Source organism: Pseudorasbora parva, chromosome 10 (genome assembly GCF_024679245.1).
Source record: "Pseudorasbora parva isolate DD20220531a chromosome 10, ASM2467924v1, whole genome shotgun sequence".
Classification (NCBI taxonomy): domain Eukaryota; kingdom Metazoa; phylum Chordata; class Actinopteri; order Cypriniformes; family Gobionidae; genus Pseudorasbora; species Pseudorasbora parva.
Genome location: NC_090181.1, coordinates 22,971,694 through 22,991,551, shown reverse-complemented (window position 1 = coordinate 22,991,551; position 19,858 = coordinate 22,971,694). Strand labels below are relative to the sequence as shown.

Here is a 19,858-nt window from a genome sequence, read left to right as displayed (position 1 = left end):
TCTATCTATCTATCTATCTATCTATGTAAAAGTCCAAATGACCACTAGAGGGCGGCAATACACAAGCTTTATAGCGTCTATGGGATTAGACACGCTATGTAATAAATCAATAAAAAGAGTCGAAAAATCTATATTTGTAGTTTTAAAATTTGATAAACACTTATAATGTATGCTTGGGATTTCACTAATTTAAAATTCCCAGCATACCTTTTTATTAAACAGGTTGGTTTTTGTAGGTTGCTGGATTTCCCCTAAATGTAGGATGTAATGCGTTGTTATTTAAATTCCATTATTTTGTAGCTTTCTTTTGTGAAAAAAAGAAGGGGGGAAAGGGGGAATTCATCGCCTATATTTTGAGAATATAGACTGGCCTTTCATGTCCCAACAATCAATAAAATCTTCTTGTTTGTAGCCTATAATGTAGGCCAGATTCATTATGCTAAATTTTATCCATTGGATTAATTAAAGGGCTTATTTTTCTCCCAGTGATGATGAAATTATGTAAAACACATTCAGGGAAGAATGTAAATTAACCAGTCTCCAAATACATATAAAAAAGATAAGTTGTTCACTGGGTTGCAGAAGAACAAAAACTATGTGGAGAATTGCATAAGCTGTTTTTGTTTTTGTGAAATAGCCTACTTTAAACGATCCTCGCATCTCGGTGCGCCATGCAGGAAAAATATATTGCCGTATCCAGTAACGTGTTTGACAGGTGAATAAAGATGTGTTCCTCCGTGAATAGACGGGGAAACTCAAGACCACAACTAAGAGATGCAGCTCTACGCATAGGCCTACAATTATACACAAACACTGTTTCTCGAGACAGAAAAAAGTGCAGCTTTCCAGACTAGAAACGATTTGACCTAAACTTTTGTACTGTTTAGGCTGGAAATAATATTGACTATGCCTAGGCTATGCTACATTATAATTCAAAGAGTTGGATTACATTAATTTACCACATTTTTTATAAAATGTTTGGCAAATTAATGTAGGCTAACCAAGACCTATTAGCAAACACAACAATCAATCAATCAATAAATCACTGTGCTTTTTAAATCGCCTCAACCACCTGACTTGTCCCAAAAGTTAATGTTACTGAATCTGAGGTCAGTGTTTCAACGGCACGCATGACTTTAATTGGGACTTTTAATAATACAAACAATTAACAATAGGCTACTTGAGTTGTTACCATTTGTTATTTATCGTTTGCAGTTGCCTATTTTCTGTCCGTGAAATTATATTTCAGGTTCATTGGCAAGTCAGGCTCAGCGGTGTGGACATAAACCAATCACAAAGCGAGAACTTGTCGAGCGAGACGCGCCAGCGCATGAATGTGGGTCATTCCACGGGCTCAGCACCGGGAACGGACGCAGGATTCCCAGCTTTCAAACATGGGACAGAGCTGGTTATCGGACAGGTCATTCCTTAAAAAAATCATAAAACAAGGTAACTGGCCATTATGAAGAGTTTTGGTGAGATGCAATATTAACGGATTCTTAGAGATGGAGAACGGTACAAACCATACGCAGGACCGCGCGCATGGAGCGCAGGAGCGAGAGCATGGAGACGGACAGAACAGCGTGCGAGCTCTGCTTGGTTTCGTGCTCTTCCTCCTCATCGTCTCCACACTGCTCGGGAACACGCTCGTGTGCGCCGCCGTGGTCAAATTCAGGCACCTGCGCTCCAAAGTGACCAACTTTTTCGTTATTTCTCTGGCGGTGTCGGATCTCTTCGTGGCCGTGTTGGTGATGCCTTGGGAGGCGATATCCGCGGTGACGGGCACGTGGCTCTTCGGTCGTTTTTGCGGCATCTGGATCGCCTTTGACATCATGTGCTCTACCGCGTCCATCCTCAATCTGTGCATCATCAGCGTGGACCGCTATTGGGCCATCGCAAGCCCGTTCCGATACGAGCGCAAGATGACCCACCGGGTGGCTTTCATGATGATCGGGGTGGCTTGGACTTTGTCCATCCTCATCTCCTTCATCCCGGTTCAGCTCAACTGGCACATGGCTGAGGAAGGTGAGGAGGGCGCAGCGGGTAATGGCACCGACTACAGCGACAACTGCAAAGCTAACCTAAATCGGACGTATGCAATCTCGTCTTCGCTGATAAGTTTCTACATCCCTGTGATCATTATGATCGCCACGTACACGAGGATATTCCGTATTGCGCAAACACAGATCCGAAGGATCTCCTCTTTGGAGAGGGCAGCGGAGCACGCGCAAAACCACCACCAGTCCAACGACTGTTCCAACGAGAACTCGCTGAAGACCACCTTCAAGAAAGAGACCAAAGTTTTAAAAACACTCTCGATCATCATGGGGGTTTTTGTGTTCTGCTGGCTGCCGTTTTTCGTGCTCAATTGCATGGTGCCATTCTGCCAGTGCGTGAGTGACACTACCTTTACCATCTTCGTGTGGTTCGGATGGGCCAATTCCTCCCTCAATCCCGTCATTTACGCGTTTAACGCGGACTTCAGGAAGGCTTTCTCTTCGATTTTGGGTTGCAATAAAATTTTCCCAAGCACAAACGTGGAGGCGGTGAACTTCAGTAACGAGCTGGTGTCCTATCACCACGACACGACTCTTCAGAAGGAAGCGCAGCCGCTGGCCGTCCAGATGCCGAAGGAGCCGAGTCTCCCGTTCGATAAGGTTTCGGTAACATCGAACGTGTCTCGGAATCACAAAAACATGCACTTACCCAACATCGGACAGTTTGAGTGCGACGGGGAGATTTCCCTGGACACAATCACACCATTCACCTCCACGGGACTCGTGGAGTGCGAGGGAATCCCAGGTCAAATAATCACTGAATGACTCAGTGAGGTTTGGGGGGTAGCCAAGCTGGTTCATACCGATCCAAAGAAAGCCAAAACAAGCTGTTGGGGTATAACAAAGTACATTTAATTTTACATATCACAGGGACGCATTTCAAACAACTTATCAGTAACCAAAAATCCTATCGCATTTTCGCCTGCCACAAAAAGACGTTTGCTCGAGTAATGACTATTATTACAGTAGGCTACATCGACAAACTATAAATAGGCTACTGCTGTTGTTTATCGCTTCATAACATTTTTTTTTTTTACAAACATAAAACAAACTTATAAGATTTGCGCGAGACAAACCTAAATTTCCTAAGATATAGGCTATCGTTATTTAGGGGAAAGTCCCCTGAAAGTCTGGGCTTTATGCACTCTTTGTTTGAAGCTGGTGGAATGATAAACTCAAATCCTACATAATGCATGAAGTGCGTCACATGACCTTATTGACCTCAGTGGCTTTCTTAAAAGAAAATACAGATCTTATTTTATCTTTATTTTAAGCATAATAACTTGATCGGAGTAAGCACAAATGTTTTTGTTCACTTGCAGTTTTTGTTCACTTGCAATGTACAGTATAATATGAATTTCAGTATAGCTAATTGTGTGATATTATGTTATATTATATGTGTTTTAAATAATGTGAGAAATTAAATGGCAACTTTTGCAGATTATGTAGCTAATCATTGCAGAAAACGATGATCACATTTGTACCTTTCCCTCCAATGCTTTTTACACAAAAGTCTCAAATCTGTGTATCATAGCCACCTCCAGCAGCTCTGCACACTGTTGGCCTTCTCTTAGCTAACCTCATACGATGCCACCTGGAGTGCTTTCAGTAGCCTACTGAATTTAGATCCATGCTGGAGACCCACCTTCACTCAGCAGTCCACATGCTTAATTGTATCTACAAAATTATTTCAAGCATTAGAAAGCATGAGAATATTTGGTCAAATGTCTAATCCTCTATAATATTCGGCTAAGGTTAATGATCATATATTTAGATCTTAGATTTTCTGCTACACTGATCTAAAATAATAATTTTCAGAATTTCAGATAATTCTAACCATAAAAGTGTATTAAAAAACTGCATTTTTTCTTTCTTATATAATTTCATTCACTTGCCACCATTTGTATTTATTAAGTACATTTAAAATACATGTATTTTTTGAGGTCATGTAATAAGATATTTTTACTGGTTGAATGTGTACCTTCCAGGGGTAGAATGATTTATGTCTCACCTCCTCCCTGTTTCTAACCTACTTTGTGCTGGATTGCATTATGTGATGAATAGGCATGGGGTTTCTCGTGGTAAAATTCAGAATACCACAAACAGGAATCTGGGCATTAAGACAGTAGCAGTGGAAATTTCATCCTTAGATCCTGTTCTGTAAAACTGATCATGTTGTATAAACATTGCATGGGGTTATTAAGTTTATTTTTATTTGGTCTATTCAACCCAGCCTCCTTGATCAAGCAAGGAAACAACAATGATCATGAAATGTATAGGCAGCTCAGAAATATGAAGATATGAAAAAATATAATCAGCATATCAATAAATCAGAAAATCTATAATGATGAATATTTATTTAAGCCACTGTCTGTCTCTTTATTATCAGTATAACATGAGTGAATATGTTTTATTCTAGAAAAATTAAATTTCAAGAAAATGATGTGTTTTATTTTATTCGTTGACTCTTATATGTACACCAATCAAGCATAACATTATAACATTATCATAATATTTTGTTGGTTCCTTTTACTGCCAAAACAGCCCTGACCCATCAAGGCATGGACTCCACTAGACCCCTGAAGGTGTGCTGTAGTATCTAGCACAAAGATGTTAGCAGCAGATCCTTTAAGTCCTGTAAGTTTTGAGGTGGGGCCTCAATGGATCAGACTTGTTTTTTCAGCACATACCACAGATGCTAGATTGGATTTAAATTTGGGGAACTTGGAGGCCAATTCAACACCTCAAACTCGTTGTGCTCCTTAAACCATTCCTGAACCATTTTTGCTTTGTGGCAGGGCACATTAGCCTGCTAAAAGAGGCCACCGGGAATACCATTTCCTTGAAAAAGTTAACATGGTCAACAATGCAAACAATGCTTATGTACGTAATTCAAAGTAACATCCAGCAGAACATTGCCCAAAGCATCACACTGCCTCTGCTGGCTTGCCTTCTTCCCATAGTGCATCCTGGTACCATGTTTTCCCCAGGGAAGTGCCACACAGGCACCCGGCCATCCACATGATGTAAAAGAAAAGGTGATTCATCAGACCTTCTTCATTGCTCCGTGGTCCAGTTTTGATGTTCACGTGTCCATTGCTCACAGTGGCGCTTTCGGCAGTGGACAGGGGGTCAGTATGGGCACCCTGACTGGTCTGCGGCTATGCAGTCCCATATGCAAAAAATTGTGATGCACAGTGTATTCTGACACCTTTCTATTAGAACCAGCATTAAAGGGGTGGTTCTGTGTTTTTTTCTATAGGCTTAGGGCGCAATATAACATGTCTTAATACTTTTTTTTTTTAAACGCCATATTTTTGTAATATTTTACATTTATTCCACACTGCTGTCTCCACTGTCCTTTGAAAGGCTCGCTTGCTTCCTGCTTCAAAGCCCATCCCTCCAAAAAACACAATGGTCTTAAATAAGTTAGATGGCCAAATGTAGTTTGATGTATTTTTATTAGCTGAAGTGGCAAGCACAGGTTGCCGGAAACGCCACGCCCCTTACCATTACGGGCATTACCATCTGCGGTGACTAGCAAGGGTTTATGATGTCACCAACCCGGGAAGAAGCTCGTTGTAGTCCAAACCGGCCGTTTTTGTAGGAAATAAACTGGCATAACTTTAAAAGAAAATATCTCTGTTTGCATTGAACTTTCAGCGCTGTAACTTTGCAGATACTGTTTATGCTCAAGCAGCAACATTACACACTAACTAAAGTTAAAAAAGGGAAATCGCATGCAACCACCCTTTTAACTTCTTGAGCAATTTGAGCTACAGTAGCTCATATGTTTGATTGGACTACACAGGCCAGCCTTTGTCATGATGAAGAGATAATCAGTGTTGGTTATTCACATTACCTGTCATGATGTTATGCCTGATCGGTGTATGCTGCATGACTTTTGCATTACAGATTAAAAGAGTTAGCCGGTCACATGCACAGAGAACTAATGGAAGATATCATGCTTCCTAATTTTAAAGGGAAAAACTCCACCATTTTTAGAAATAGGACTTATTCAACTTCTTTCCTACATTTAGATATGTGGGCAAATGCATTTTTTCAAATGCACTCAGTGCATGCATTGTTTTAGTTTGGCAGGGTCGCCACTAGCTTAGCATAATGAATGGAATCCTATGTTGCCAGCTTGCATGTCCCGAGTAAAAGTGATTCGAACCCCCCCACCCCCCAACCTAATTACTTCTTGTGGCCTGTATATTCACAACGAGTACAAATAGGGATGCAGATTAAGACTAGGTGATTTCCTAGGCAGATATTGACTTGGGACTATATTGTGGGGACTTGGCACTGCTACTTGGGCACAGAGATATCACACAACACATTGCAATCGCTTAACAGCCGGAAGACGAGAAGATGAGAGCCGTGCTATCTCTGCGCCCAAGTAGCAGTGGTCCTTTTTTTTAATCACTTTTACTCGGGACATGCTAGCTGGCAACATAGGATTCCATTCATTATGCTAAGATAAGCTAGCGGCGACCCTGCCAAATTAAAACAATGCCTGCACTGAGACAAAAATGCATTTGCCCACATATCTAAATATAGGAAAGAAGTTGAATGAGCCCTATTTCTAAAAACGGTGGAGTGGTCCTTTAAGCAATTTTTGGAGCAACTTTATTTTTTTATATGTCAGAGTATGAGAGTGAATCTGGACATGTGATGTGCTGCCTAACAGGTTTTTTTTTAATGATCGCTATAACCCCCATCCCCCCCCCCCACCCCCCAATTTTTTCCTTGTAACAATTTTCCTAAACTCTTAACACACCAACACACAACACACAATTGCTAAAAAAAGGGTTAATTTCATGCTCAAAATCACTGACTGTCAACTAAACTCCAACACTAATTTTCAAAATACAACAATACACTAACACAATACACTGTCTACCAAAACCCTCACACATGTTCTCCAACAGGAACATTTAGTCAGTCATATAGCACAGTGTCATAAAACACTAACACCAGATGGAATTACAGAAACTGCCCTTATACAATAGACAGTATATTTTATTGATCATAGATTGTGTCTATTGAAGCCTCTCCACATTTTTGTTTTGTTGGTTTAGTAAATGCATGCATTTTGTTTATTTTGCTCCAGAAATTCAATACAGCCTATTTGAACTTTTGTACATTCACATTTTTTTGCAAACACAGTTACAGCCAATTACATGTAGAACATGGCAATCAATTTATCATAAGAGGCGACAATATTTGCAGCACAGAATGTCAAGTTTTGAGTACAAAGTAGATATTGGTCAGAAATCATATTAAGAAAAGTAGCAGATTTCAAACTGAACATGCACAATATACAAACTTTTTAATATCTAATAAAGGGGCGCTGCCCAAATAAACAATTCCAAGCATAATTTTTCAGAGTGGCTTCAAACAATGATGTTGATTAAAATTAATTATTTAAAATTAAATTACACATTATCACAATAGTCTGATGAGGTTAAGAATGTTTTTTTTTCTGCAGATTTCTCTACGATGCACCTGAAGAAGCTTGATTGCCAAACTGATGACTAATTAAAGAGCAAAGAGAGCGAGAGGAAGAGTGCTGCTAAGAAAAGTCGAATGGTGATAATTATAAGCCCCCATATACGCACACACACACAAACATGACTCGGTTTATTACGCCAACAACAGTTCTCAGGGACCAACCACTGATCTATATCATAGATCAGTGAGACCAGCACCGCTGTTGTCATGGTTACGCAGCTAATTAATGGATAAAGCTATAGGTGCTTGGTGTTACCTAGTGGAAACTAATACAAACATATACACACTTTGATAGTTGTATGACTAAAGTGTGTGTATGGGTTTATGTACATGCAAACACTCATTGTGCTTTAAACAACTGGCATGGTCATTGGCGCATTGTATAATATTTATTATCTGTGGGTCTAGGACGGCAGCTAGATTGACTTGTTGATAGAGCAGCCCTTTGGCCTGTTATGACAGAGTGATTGAGTTACTTGTTCTCTCAGACAGCCTCATAATCATGAGTCTCAACAGAGAAAGGGTCATTATGGTTGTTTATATGCCCTAGTAACACAGAGTGGCGCACCTCTGGATCTAGTGCACTTATGTCCCAAGGATAATGTGAAAAAAGTCTCAGCATGACACACTGCCATATCAAGTTTAGTTTCAGAACAAAAAGCTTGTTTTCCAGAGCAAAACCTGTTTTGCAGTTACTGTCATGAGATCACAATTCAGAATATTATCACACAATGGTTTTGAATATTAACATTGCAAGATCCTGTTACAATAAAATTTAAAATTAAAAGATAGAGAATTTCTCACTTAATTTGATGCAGAGAGTTTAAGGAATAGTCTTGAGTGAATTCGGAATTAATCCCTTGGGAAATATTATTCAGACTGGCATTCAACCCCCTTGGAGTGCTTTTAATAAATAGCAGCAGCTCTGCTAGATATGAAAGAGAATTACATGTGAGCCTCGTTCAGACTGTCAGTCCAAATACGTTTTATGTGCATATCCTGATATACCTGAGCAGATTTAGCAAGTGTGAATGGCAATAAATCACATGAAACGGGATCCAATGTGAAATCCTATTCGAATCACATTTCTCTGAATCTGTTTCATTCTGACCACTCTGATTGGATTCCGCATGGTTTATGTGATTTTGCGTGGCACATTCGCACGGGATAAACAAAGCCTGTGATTTTACTGACATATCTCCCGGATATGATGTCAAGACTTGTTTTTTTTTTTTTTTGATATAGACTGTATGAAATTATCAACAGTCATATGTATCGATATCGTTTTGATATAGTTTTATAGTAATACAAATAATTTTTTTCAGTTAGAAAACAGACACTTAAAAACTGAACTGAGCACAGACCAGCGGCAGGAGTCAGATGTATTTTATTAAGAATAGTATTGATGTTAATATTAAACACACCTTTCAAGCAATTTGCTCCCAAATTGGTAATCATTCTAAAGTGAAAGTATAATCCGTGCAGGAATTTATAACGGTGCGCATTATGAATGCAGTCTCCATTCTTAAGTGAAAGATAAAGATAGAAATGCACACAGAAAACAAAAAACGATTCACACGGGACTACTATTATCATAGGATCTCTGTGTTCTGCGAAAAATGGTAATTGGCGGGGTAATTTTTACTTTACAAATGACATGGCCGATTCGCGATTAAGATGACAAACATTCTCTGCAATTATTACAAATCACCAGATGTCCCCAGATAATACTAATCCCATGCCAATAGGGTTTAAGATAAAAACACATTTTGGAAAAAGGACTGATGATTGGCTGTATTAAGAATTATTAAGTTAATTTTGAACAAAAAAGTTACATAGTGTACACTGGTGTGTTGGATTTACTTAAAATATATATGGACCATTTATGCATCACACTTTTTAAATAAACCCAACTTAGAACATTTTTACATAAAATTAACAAGAAAACCTTTTTTTATATATGTACTTAAATATTTGAGTTCATTCAACATTCTTTACTTAAAAATATATGTAACAAGCATGTACAAGTTGTGTTAACATTATAGTAGATTCTATCTTGTTACATATAATATTTTTTAAGTAAAGAATGTTTGATACGATAAGTTCATAAGTTATATACATATACTAGAATATGTTAAGTTGAGCTTCCTATGTTATAAATATATATATATATATATTTGAGTTGAATCTATTGATCTTTATAAGTAATTTTGTTTTACCCTATATGTGCAGAGATGAAGCTGTTTATGTTGCTTTGCTTTTCAATGTCATCCTGCTTTTACTCAAATTCTTCAGCCTTGCGAGAGTATTCAAAAGCTCTTCAAAACAAATTGAAAAGAGAGAAGAAAAAAAACTGATAAAAAAAACTGATAAAAAAACTGCTCTGAGCATCACCTGGCTCAGGAAATGTTTCATCTTCTCAGAACAAAGCCTTTTTGAGTCACACTGCAACCTTAATCTGGCCTGACCCACAGAGACCCGTAAAAACCCAAATGGCTCTACCAACAGGCCAGAAGACACAGCTGTGAGTAGACATGACAGTGCACTGTGAATAAAAGCAATTACAATTTATCCAGCATATAGCTTCTCACAGGCACTAAAAAAATCTGTGACTGAACTATTTCATGTTGAATGTTGCTGATTTGTTGAAGAAGTTCCCAGCATGCATTGCAACATGAATACATTGAGCAGTTGCCACTATAGAAATTATTGTCATGCAGCAAACAACCATGCTGTGACAATCCTTGACTCTTCTTAAAATGATTGATTTAAAAGAAAAAGAAACCAAATTGATGACTATATTAAGTGAAAAGATAGTATTATTAGTTACTAATTGATAACGTTCTGTAAAAAAGTATTTGAAGTTGATTTAATAAGAATTGGCTAAAATTAAAATTATACTAAAAAAAATTTTTTTTTTAAATGCTGGGTTACAACAACCCAAGTTGGGTTGAAAATGGACAAACCCAGCAATTGGGATAATTTAACCCATAGCAGTTGGGCTGTTTTAAGCAAAAATTTAACCCAACCGCTGGGTTAAAACAGTGAAAATGTATTAATGTGAACACGATTTTAATAAATGTTTATTTTTTAATTATTATTAATTAAACTTATAATGTTGATTTATTAAACATATATAAATGTAAATTTTCAACATACTGTGGGTTAATTTTAAGCAAGCAATACAGTAATTTTTGTCAATTTTTAACCCAAATTGGGTTGTTTTTAGCCCAGCATTTTTTAGAGTATGTGGAATGTCCCTATTTCGATAAACGTGCTAGAAATAGAGTGCAAGACACAGAGACTAATATATCCTAATATACTTTCATTAAATGTGAATAGCTTGTCACATTCCTTCACAAAACATGAAAATAAATATAAGATTTAGTGGCAATGTGATTTCTTTCTGCAGCTGTAGTCCCAAGCCGTTCATTACAAATAAAGATGTGCTTTCAAAAAAAAAAAAAAAAAGAGGATAGAAGCTGAATCTGCACAAGCAATTTCATGTGAGAGACTCTTCTGAAAATGGAGACAGAAAAGAAATCGTATGAAAGATGATGGCCCCACTCTTCTCACCAAGTCAATATTTCAAACAGCTTTTGTCAATTCTCAATAATTGAATGGCCTTTAGGCATTTTATAAAAAATAAATGGTGAATTCTGAGAGAGTTGTAAAGGGGAAATCCAGGGTCACTTAAACATAACCTGATACTACTGACCTATAAAATCCTGAATATATTTATGCAGCCAGTGAAGTCATATTGAAATAGCCTTTGTTTGACATACACCCACTGACTTGAGTCGCGCCTCATTGACCTGGAATGCTCTGAAATCGATTTAGACCAACACAATATGTGGGAAAGGATTTAACCTTTGTCATTAAAACTGAATGTGACTTATGAATGAAAGATGAGTGGCAGAGATAGCCAAACCACCCACTGTGTTTATGCTGCAAATAGAAGAGTTTGATTTGAAATTCAATATCATACACCATTTCAGTCTGTTTCTCTGCAAGAGGCCACTACACAGCGTCTGCAGCAGATCATTAGGACCAACAGTATTTAACGAGAGAGATTCTTTCCCCAAGTGAGTATGAAAGAAGAAACAAACACTGAAATAATCCACTTTTTCAAAACAGCCTCATTCCTGCTCCAGGATGTGTAAAAACGCTGGCTTATGTGAAGACGGTGAGTGCAATGACCAACTGGCACTTTTCCCCATGGTAAATGGACAACCTTGCTGTTTATTTAACTCAAAATGCACAGTGCATGAACTAACATCTTTTCCCAGAGAGCTTATGTATGACTGACTAAGGTAAATCACATGCTATTGTCTCAAGGCATTTTTTAATCAAGTTGTCAAACAAGAGACACATTCCTGATTCATTTTCTATAAATTCTGCAGTGTTTGTTGAGGATAGTTTTTGGAGGCGTGAAATGTGCAGAATGTCTGCATACTAGGGTCAGAATGCTTTAGGAAACAGAATGACATTGCTGCCGCATCAAACAAAACTGTATCCATTCTCACACAGAGCTGTTAAAAAGTGCCTTTGAAACACTGAAGAAAGAAATCTCATTCACTGTAGCAAATGATTTCTCTAAATTTAAACTACATTAATAAAAAAATATGGGAATGAAATAGCAAACTGCATTGGACTCAGCAAAGCAATAAACAAGTATGCAAAGCCATCTTTATGACAAACAACTAATGGAAATTCAATAATGACTAATGATTTGGATACTTCTCAATATTCCTCCTTGTTTCCTCGCTCCTCTGTCCTCCATCCTATGCCCCGGAAACCAATGAAATCTCAATTATTGCACCGCGAGAAGGTGAGGATTGAGGAGTGATGAGGCTTCCTGAGGGGTCGTAAGTGAGGATACACTGGTCGTGAGTGAGGATAACACTTCGCTTCCTTTGCAAAGTGTTTTATTGACTTAATTCTCCTCCCCCTTCATATCGTAGCTCTAATGTTCAAGAATCCTGACTAAATCCAGCGGTGCAGTCATCATTAATTGACCACACTTTGAGGTGACGTTAAAGAGAGCGAGGATATATCATTTCACTTGATTCAATTCCTCCGTCCTCGCGTCTTTTCCTTGCGTCCTTCCCTCGCATCCTGAAGAGGTGGAGCTAAGGTGCGAGGAAAGGAAGCTAGAAAAGGAAACGAGGATGCACAAATAAGAATTGGGAAGCATCCATATTATATTAAAGGTGCACTATGCAACTTTTTCGTCCACTAGAGGGCGCCTATTCAAAACAAAGGCGTATTTTGAGCTCAGCATCTTGGAATCTTGTTCTTGTTCTTCACTTTACAGCGGGTGGAAAAGATACTAAACTAAACAAAAGATAATATTGGCCTAGTGGTTGTTGGATATTTTACTGCAAAAATACTACATAGTGCACCTTTAACACTGTTTATATTATAATATTGAAAGAAAATGTGTATTTTAGTAGGCTAGTTAACAACATTTGTACACTAAAAATTGCAGTCAAATTTTGACTTTTGATGGGGCAATCTCATTTACATTCATGTTAAATAATGATGTTGAATACAATAAAATCTTGCATGTGCATAATTTATACATGATACACATTTTTGTTTTACCTGATTAGTAATTTTAGCATTAATAGGTTAGTTTACCCAAAAATTAAAATTCTAACGGAAAGACTCGGAAATAGTTCAACAATAGTGCATTTATTAATACCTCAGCAAGCTGATAATGTACAAAGGCATTTGGCCTAGGCCCCATCCATAGTGCATAATCCGAGGCTATCGGAACATGCGTATAAATAGTACGAGTTTGCAGTCTCGTGGAATGTATTCGCCAAAATGAGTTTTGGCGTGCATATGGTACGCGGTTTTTCGCATGCATATGATACGCACTTTATGGCGTATTATACAAATGAACTCCCCACCCCACCACCCTTAACCTACCCAAGAGCGTATCATATGCCCGCTATTAAGTGCGTATCATATGCACACAAAAAACAGCGTAGCATTTGCACGTTGGCGTATCCATTCCACGAGATTTCACACTCTTACTATTTATACGCATGACCATGAGATCGTGTTGGAGCCAAGAATAGGGCAGGGGCGCAGCTGACCCCCCGGCAGGGTATGGACAGGGCCATCCTGTCGTGGGGAGGATGGGGTAATCGTCGCTTCAGGATCTGTGAACTCAAACATGTGTAAGTACAGGGCTTTTATACAGTGAGCATGAGAATATCATTGGATTAGAGTGAAGGCAAATAAAGATATTTTTATTGAAATCCGATGGCTCAGAAAGGCCTTTATTGACATCAATGTAATTGCCTTTCTCAAGACCAATAAAGGCACTAAAGACATCATTAAAAGCAGAGGCGGACAGAATAGCCTGCACAGCTTCATTACTTGAGTAAAAGTCCTTGCTAAATTTTACTTAAGTTCAAGTAAAAATACTACAGTTGGATGTCTACTTAAGCAAAAGTACTGAAGTACTTGTTTTTTAAAATTACTTGAGTATCAAGAGTACATTTTCTAAATATTGCATTTCTGCCACAGTGCTTACATTTATGTACAGAAACGTCCTACATGGAGTTATGAAAAATGTTAATGTTTTGGAGAATGTAAAAGGAATTGAAAGTAAAATCAAGTCATGTTTATCTTTTCACCATGTTGCTTTATTTAACGTTTCTCATTTGTTGTCAAGGCAATAGCACAATGGCAACGCACTGACAAACTGTCACGTACACACACAAGGGAAATGGTGCGAGGACTCAAGTGCAGAAAAGGATATATTTATTATAACAAATAAAACAAACTCAAAACAAAACCCACGAGGGGGAAAAACACACAATAGAATAATACAATATAAACTTAAACAAACCAACAGAATCACAGGGAGAACGGGAGACGCAGACATTACACAAGGATCCAACACAGACTGACAAACACAAGGAGATTATAAAGGGAACAAACAAGGCAGATAATGAGGGAGAACAGGTGGGGCAAATAAACCAATAATCAGATAACAAGAAGGGCGGGGTTGACAGTAGCACATGCAAGACATGACAGAACCCACATGTGCACACAAGACAGGACAGGCATGTGACATTACCCCCTCCTTAAGGAGCGGCTACCAGACGCTCCACTAGGGACGGGCGGGACAGACCAGGGAGGGACGGGAGGGACAGACCAGGGCGGGGCGGGAGGGACAGACCAGGGCGGGGCGGGAGGGACAGACCAGGGCGGGGCGGGAGGGACAGACCAGGGCGGGACGGGAGGGACAGACCAGGGCGGGACGGGAGGGACAGACCAGGGCGGGACGGGAGGGGCAGACCAGGGGGGCACGGGAGGGACAGACCAGGGGGGCACGGGAGGGACAGACCAGGGGGGCACGGGAGGGACAGACCAGGGGGGCACGGGAGGGACAGACCAGGGGGGCACGGGAGGGACAGGAGAAACAGACAAGGAAGGAACAGACAAGGGAGGGGTCAACAAGGGACACATGAGGAAAACAAAAAGTTCAGGCACCCAGGGCGGCGCAGGGAGAGCAGGACGCCTCAGCGGCGCACGGAGAGCAGGACGCCTCAGCGGCGCACGGAGAGCAGGACGCCTCAGCGGCGCACGGAGAGCAGGACGCCTCAGCGGCGCACGGAGAGCAGGACGCCTCAGCGGCGCACGGAGAGCAGGACGCCTCAGCGGCGCACGGAGAGCAGGACGCCTCAGCGGCGCACGGAGAGCAGGACGCCTCAGCGGCGCACGGAGAGCTGGACGCCTGGGAGGCGCGGTGAGAGCTGGACGCCTGGGAGGCGCGGTGAGAGCTGGACGCCTGGGAGGCGCGGTGAGAGCTGGACGCCTGGGAGGCGCGGTGAGAGCTGGACGCCTGGGAGGCGCGGTGAGAGCAGGACGCCTGGGAGGTGCGGTGAGAGCAGGACGCCTGGGAGGTGCGGTGAGAGCAGGACGCCTGGGAGGCATCTCCGGCCCAGCGGCGTCCACCGGAATGCGATCCACCAGCACAGGGACCACCGGAACACTATCCACCGGAACAGAGACCACCGGCATCGGGACCACCGGAACACGATCCACCGGCACAGGGACCACCGGAACACGATCCACCGGCACAGGGACCACCGGAATACGATCCACCGGCACACGATCCACCGGTATAGGGACCACCGGAACACGATCCACCGGTATAGGGACCACCGGCATCGGGACCACCGGAATACGATCCACCGGTACTGGGACCACAGGCACAGGGACCACTGGAATACTATCCACCGGCACAGGGACCACCGGAACACGATCCACCGGCACAGGGACCACCGGAACACGATCCACCGGCACAGGGACCACCGGAATACGATCCACCGGTATATGGACCACCGGAACACGATCCACCGGTATAGGGACCACCGGCATCGGGACCACCGGAATACGATCCACCGGTACTGGGACCACAGGCACAGGGACCACTGGAATACTATCCACCGGCACTGAGACCACCGGTACAGGGATACTCTCCCTGGCAGCTCGTTCCTGCTCTCGAGCGAGACCCTCCACCATTGACTCAAAAGTCCCCCCATCATACATGCTCCTAAAAAGCCAGTCCATGGGCCCATCGAGCGCATAAAAGAAAAGATCCTTAAGAGGGCCCTCATTCAGCTTCAATCCCTCTGCTGCTTCAAGAAACTCGATCGCAAAACTCCTCAGATCGGTCCCATGTTGGCGGAGGGATGCTAAGGTCTGGAACCTCAGGATGCGCTCATAGTGGGAGCACGAGACAGTAGGAGCAGGTAGATGGGGCGAAATCCTCTTCCGCTGAGTCCTCGACATTGGTTGGATCCTTCTGTCACGTACACACACAAGGGAAATGGTGCGAGGACTCAAGTGCAGAAAAGGATATATTTATTATAACAAATAAAACAAACTCAAAACAAAACCCACGAGGGGGAAAAACACACAATAGAATAATACAATATAAACTTAAACAAACCAACAGAATCACAGGGAGAACGGGAGACGCAGACATTACACAAGGATCCAACACAGACTGACAAACACAAGGAGATTATAAAGGGAACAAACAAGGCAGATAATGAGGGAGAACAGGTGGGGCAAATAAACCAATAATCAGATAACAAGAAGGGCGGGGTTGACAGTAGCACATGCAAGACATGACAGAACCCACATGTGCACACAAGACAGGACAGGCATGTGACACAAACCTCTGACAAACCTCTGCTAGAGATGTAATGGATTATTTGCACCCACATTTGTGACTGTGTTAAACACACCGCATACTCAAAAAACATCATGGACTTTGGTGGAAAGCTGAAGGTGATTACTGATAGGCTGTCCCAATCAGTGGCACCTGCACAATCAAATCACGTTTGAGAGGGAAACAACAAACTGAGGGATTTGTTTTGTTTTGTTTTTTTTAGAATTAGTACGGTTTACTTACATTTATGGATAGAAAGGTAGTGGAGTAAAGAGTGTAATATTAGCCTCTCAAATGTACTTCATGAGTACTCCCCAAAAACGATACTTTGGTAAAGTACAGATCCCTCAAAATTGTGCTTAAGTAGGCTACTTAAGTAAACGTACTCCGTTACTGTCCGGCTCTGGTTAAAAGTCCATCTCACTACAGTGTCTCTACAATAATTGTATTAAGCGACGATAATAGTTTTTGTGCGCAAAAATTTCAAAACAAAGTTTGAAACCGTTCTGAATCAGTGTATCGATTCATGATTCGGATTGCGTGTCAACCCGCCAAAATGCTGAAATCACGTGACTTTAGGGTCCTGCACAATGTGAGATTTTTCAAAATCCTTTGTGAATGTTGATTGTCAGACTGTACTAACATGATCCCCGATGTAAGTCATGTCACACTGTAAGATCTCAGTTGTCATTAATGTCAGACTGTACGATAGTGAAGGCGCGCTAAAAACAGACACACAAAAGAAAAATTGTCCAGAGTTTTATATCGTCAATGAACGATAGTTCGGTGGCAGTGAGCTGCATTACACGCGGGACTGAAATGGTGGCTACAAAGAAATCTCTAGCTCTCGTTTCGGTCTTAACCCTAAGGCTTTTTTGTCCTCTTTAGTGGAACATGTAGTAGCAGGGTACTCATTTAACTTTATTTATAGTCAGAAGGAACCTAATGCTTAACCTCTTAAACTCCTAGGACCCTGTACAGGGTCGGGAATGACATCGTCATGTATATACTTTCCATTTTAAAAGGTTCAAAATATTGGTGTCATTTTACAGGAAACCCTTTAAAGTTACATAACTGCTAAAAGTGATAAACATGTAAGTATATGTTGTGTAAGCTGTTACAACCCCCCCAAAAACTTAGGCGCTTTTTGATTTTTTTATATAAATTAATTTTTGAAAGTGTGTAACTCAGGCCCTGTGTGCTCTTGGACCCTGCAGACAGTTTGGGCTGCTTACAGCATGTATAATTAATCTAATGACACTGGAATATTGCATTTATATCACTGTTTATGGTGGTGGTGAAGGGGGGTAGCAGGGTCGGTGGAGGGGAAAAAGGGGGGGGGGGGAGGGGGTCATCCCTTCAGACCCATTTGAATAAATCTTTCATACAACATGACACAGACAAACTTATTTTTTTCACTAGTTTCTGTAATCTAGTGGAAAAAGCCCAAACTGTCTGCATGCAGGTTCCTAGAGCTCACAGGGCCTGAGTTACACACTTTTAAAAATTTATTTATGGGGGGAAAAAATCAAAAAGCGCCTATTTTTTTTGGGGGGGGGGGGGGTATTACAGCTTAGACAACATATACTTACATGTGTATCACTTTTAGCAGTGTTTTATGTAACTTCAAAGGGTTTCCTGTAAAATGACTCCAACATTTTGAACCTAGACCACTGTATGTGTGTATGGGAAGCTTTTCCATTTGGGTAGACCAAATCCAGGCGGAAATCCCAAAAAATGGCCCTGGAGTGTAAGAAGATTTATAGCTTTTTTGAAACCATCTCTTTTTCTTTCATCTCTTTGAAAAGAGGTGCTTACTCACAAGTATTTTATGCTAGAAAAATTATCAATAACAACTCCTACACGCTAAAATATGTCTTCTTCTAGGGGGTGGAAAATTCCATTTCTAACATATTTTTGTTTAATGCAGAAAGCATTTCAATCAATTGATTGAACAATTGATCAAAGGAGTGAAAAATGTCCTTTTCATTGATGAATTTGACACATGGGATGTTATTACAAAAGTACATTTTCAATACTTGTATATTAGACAGATCATTATATCTAAACCTCATTAAAGTTCTGTCTAAATGTTCTGTTGAGTTCCAGATGGCAATTCAAGCCATGGGCATTAAGGTTATGTTATCGAGATGTATAAAAGGGGGAGTGAGGGGTTGAGGAGAAGGCTTGATTGGGGGGCTTTTAATCCTCTGGGTCTGCTCTCATCAAAAGCCTCATCAAAATTGCAATCACCCAGTGGCCTCTGTCTTTTCGTCTGTCTGTAAATCAGATCTTTAGAGGAAAATGTGTTTCTTTTTATCAGTTGCTCCCACCGCATCCCTTAAATTTGGTCCGGATGCAATGATGTCTGTTATCACGACATATCTGATGTCTACCTATCTTGTATTTCCATACCTCCACACACCCTGCTTGAGCAGACCAGACATCAGACGTCATCAGCGTGTTTCTTAAGGTTATACGTACTCCCGGCACATCTGGTAACTTAACTGTCAATTTCGTCACTGCCCCTTTTTAGGGGAAAATAAATTAGACTTCCCATAGACTTCAATACAAAATGGTGGCATAAAATAACAAATTGAATCACGCTGTCGCACCAGCAATAACCAATGGTGCTCAAGCACGGGAAGGCCCGGCCACTATATAAGCCTGCGCTGAGCACTATTGACTTTGGATGTTTTGACTGAGCAATGCTACAAAGACTTTTGTAACACTATGACCCACATGGAATAAACAAAGTGAAAGGCAGAAGTACAGCTTTAATTAACAGGCACATTTATTATTCAAATACTTCAAAATATTAAAAAGATGTAACATGCCTTCAATACAAATACCCACAAAGAAAGAAAGATAAATGAAAGAAACTTAAAGAAACAAATTATAAGAAATAAAGAAAATTCAAAAATAACCATGGGTACCTATATTATGAAGACATAAAGGCATAAAAAATGCTCCAAGCTCACAGCAATCACACTGCAAACCTACAGAAAAGGAGGAAAAACAGCACTGTAATAAATAAAAATGGAAAATGTACTGGTAATTTTCTGCCAGTATATTATCC

The 19,858-nt window shown here is 40.6% G+C and overlaps 1 protein-coding gene across 1 annotated transcript; it reads left to right on the top strand.

Moving 5' to 3' along the window:
• The first annotated feature begins 254 nt into the window (after window positions 1-254).
• On the top strand, window positions 255-4,333 carry LOC137090653 (D(1C) dopamine receptor). Its single transcript, XM_067454599.1, has one exon. It carries the CDS (start codon window positions 1,506-1,508, stop codon window positions 2,820-2,822), a length of 1,317 nt encoding a protein of 438 aa, XP_067310700.1. The 5' UTR covers window positions 255-1,505; the 3' UTR covers window positions 2,823-4,333.
• The last annotated feature ends 15,525 nt before the right edge of the window (window positions 4,334-19,858 follow it).

What these genes read in the sequence shown, in the direction of transcription:
- LOC137090653 (XM_067454599.1), top strand. Translation starts at nt 1,506, where the DNA reads ATGGAGAACGGTACAAACCATACGCAGGACCGCGCGCATGGAGCGCAG.